This window comes from Macrotis lagotis, chromosome 1 (assembly GCF_037893015.1).
Source record: "Macrotis lagotis isolate mMagLag1 chromosome 1, bilby.v1.9.chrom.fasta, whole genome shotgun sequence".
NCBI classification, from domain to species: domain Eukaryota; kingdom Metazoa; phylum Chordata; class Mammalia; order Peramelemorphia; family Peramelidae; genus Macrotis; species Macrotis lagotis.
In genome coordinates, this window is record NC_133658.1 from 497,812,111 (window position 1) to 497,815,427 (window position 3,317).

Sequence of the window (3,317 nt, forward strand, 5' to 3'; positions counted from 1 at the left end):
TTGACCAAGTAGTTTGAACATATTGTAAACATTTTTCAGAGAGAGGTAACAATGTGTTCAATAGATTTATTTTCTGTGGTAAATCATATGAAAACTTCCTTAATAGCTATGTCCTCTTGACATAAAAGCACAGCAAGTTAATGATCTCTTTTCATTCAAATTACTATAAAGAATGTTAATAAAGGACCTCTGTTATTGTCACACCCATTAGTGAGCATATATAAAGAAGTCCCAGAACTGAGGAAATTTATCACATCCCAGAAAGCTTGCCACCAAGTTGAACTCCAACTCTTAACAAAATGAACTACAGCGTCTTCCCCGGAGCTGTCTATCCCGGTTGCTACTGGGGCAGTTGTGGCTACCCCTTGGGCTACAGTGTTGGCTGTGGTTATGGCAGCACCTATTCACCTCCAGGTTATGGCCTTGGCTATGGATACAGTGGTTGTGGACCATATGGCTACAGAAGATGTTGGTCATTTGGACTCTACTGATTGGCTTAAACAGTTTCAATTTACTGAGTCTGCATCTGTTCACCATCTCTGACATTGCTGATCTTCTAATTTAGTACCAGAATACTGTAGGAAGAGCCTCCAAGTCTGGAAGACTAATATGTTGGACCAACTTTACATCAAGTTGAATGAACTGGATGTTATTCATCTGAACATCTTTACCTTACAGTTCTAATGAATTTTTCCTTCCTTTAATCTTTTCTGTCTTCTCAGTCTGTTGAATTTTCAATAAACTTGTTTCTGATTGCATAAGAAATTGTTTTCTAAAGAATAATTTCATTTCATTCTATGTGTAAATTTTCTGTTGCATCCCTGCAACTAGTAGTGAAAGCAGACCCATTACTAGCTAAAAGGGTTTCTGTGAGGGGATGAGCCAAAACGTAAAGTCTATGCTCTTATCTTGTAGGGATTAGGTGGGACCTAGGAAAGGAGCTTACTGTGGCAAGAGTACCAGCATGAGACATGGTATGGGAATATAACTGTTACTGAGAGGAAGCATATGCTCCTTACATGATTCCAAGTTATGTGTCATGTGCCAGTGTATAAGTCCAAAAGAAAGAGTAACAAATTATTTCTCTTATCATACAATTTCTGAGTAAAAGTTTTCTGCAACATGTTGAACACAGGAGTGAAGCCTGTATAATGACCAGGGCTAGCCTTGGGCAAATTTGTTAAGTATGCACAGGTTATTTTTAACCCTGGCAACCTCTCTTTTCTGTATTCTTTTTTCCATCTTGATGAATTCCCTTATCTCACTCCAGTAGCTTCCCCACCTTTTTCTTTCATCTGTTCAACTGTTCATTGGACCATAAATACATATCAGGAAAAAAAAAGATTAGTCTAATCCACCTATTTTTACAGATTTAAAAAATGAAGTTTAAAGAAATTAAGTGAATTGTCCAAGATTACATTTTTCTAAGGAGTTAAGTGGCAGAGATAATATTAGTAATTGGTTCCCTTAGTCTCTAAATTGATCACACTTTCTATTATGTCTTCCTTCTTTTGGAAATTCTCTGATTTTATATCTATATTTATTCTGTTTTTGTCATTATTTTAGCCCTGCCTTAGATTGTGTAATTACAGTGCTTTTTAATCCTCATAGGGAGTAAATTTTATGTAATATATTAATATGAAGTTAATAAATAAAATGTATAGTACTGCCTCTGATATATAATAGTTGTATGATCTTTAAAAATTCATTTAACCTCTCAGTGATCTAGTCAGCTTTTTAAAACTTAATTTAAAAAATAAACAAAATTTTCTTTTCTTTTCCTCTCACTTCCCTCCCCTATGAAAAAAGAGAAAAATACAACCTTTATAACAAATGTGCATGGTCAAGAAAAATAAAATCCCATATTGGTCTTGCCATATAAAAAAAATCTCATTTTTCAATAAAATTGATAAAGCTAAACTAAAGTTCAGAACTGAGTAGAAGGGGTCTCAATAATACATGGATAAAAATTAATAAGTTGTAAGGCTGAAACTGGAACATCATGATTAATTGTACTAAGAAAGGCCAGCTGGCATTCATATAAGACTACTGACTGCTCTTCTCCATCAATTAAGGAATATTCATTTTTATGGGATCCATTCACATCTTGTGTTCTATGCTAGGAGATCAAAATTACCATATCATACTAGAGGCTATTCAGGACAGGAGAAGAGGAAACAAATAACAAAATAGTTGAAACTTAATTGATTTTTAAGATAAAGAGAAAGTCAAGTTCTCAGCACCAAAAATGGAAAAGGAGAATTCACAACAAAGGGATAAAAAATAAAGAAATTATTTAAAATTATTTAGCCTAACCATATACCAATAAAATTAGTAACTCAAATGACATGGGAACAAAAATATAGTACTTAAATAATCTGATTACTAAAAAAGGAAGTTGAACAAGTCTTGAAAGAACTCCCAAGTTAAAAAAAAACAGAAAAGATGGATTTGTAAGTGAATTATTTGAAACATCAAAGAACAATTCCAACATTCAATAAATTTCTCAGAAAGACAGAAAAAAGAAATTTTGCAAAATTCCTCTTGATATATATATGTATGTATATATATACATATATATATATATATATATATATATTCATTATTCCTCTGAACTAAGGAGAAATAAAATGGAAAAGAAAACTCAGGAAAGGTAGGAGACAAGATGGCAGAGTAGCGGGGGAAAAAGTACAGCTGATATTTTCCCAATAGTTTATCCACAAAACCTAGAAAACACATTTATGTAGCTTTATCTGGAAAATCCAAGAAAAGGTAACAGGAAGTCATTATTTTCAGTTTACGTCAGCCAAGAGAATGGAATGGCAGTCAAAGAAACTAAGGATGAAGTATTAAGAATAGTTACAGTGAGCATTCCAATTTAGGGACTGAAAAAGGGACAAGGTTCACTTTGGATCTGAACTTGTACAAGAAACAGGGCAGGGGGAGAGGGGGTGTTGTTAATAGCAGCATCTAGCAGCAATCTACTGAAATTCCATTTGGGGCAAGCATATAGATCTGGGACGTGCAGCTCTCAGATGAGAAGGACAATAACTAGGCTTTATGTTTAATCAAACCTCTTTAACAGGACATAAAGATTCTAGGTGCCTAACCTAAGCCATTTTTCATATCTTGGAATAATGGAAAACTCAACAACCCCAAGAAAACAAGATCAGCACCTAAAAGGACAAAGTTTAGCCCAGACATTCTCTTCAGAAGTGCACAAAGCTATTCCTTAACAAAAATTCTAAAATCAAGTATTAAGTTGAAAGAATAAGTAAACAAAAAGCTGTTATGACAAGAGAATTAAAGATGCAAAC

At 33.7% G+C, this 3,317-nt stretch overlaps 1 protein-coding gene across 1 annotated transcript; it reads left to right on the forward strand.

Annotated features, from left to right (window-relative positions):
• Positions 1-299: 299 nt before the first annotated feature.
• On the forward strand, positions 300-491 carry KRTAP8-1 (keratin associated protein 8-1). The gene has a single exon (XM_074232124.1). It carries the CDS (start codon positions 300-302, stop codon positions 489-491), a length of 192 nt encoding a protein of 63 aa, XP_074088225.1.
• The last annotated feature ends 2,826 nt before the right edge of the window (positions 492-3,317 follow it).

Excerpts from the sequence above, each read along its gene's own strand:
- KRTAP8-1 (XM_074232124.1), top strand. The coding sequence starts at position 300 with ATGAACTACAGCGTCTTCCCCGGAGCTGTCTATCCCGGTTGCTACTGG.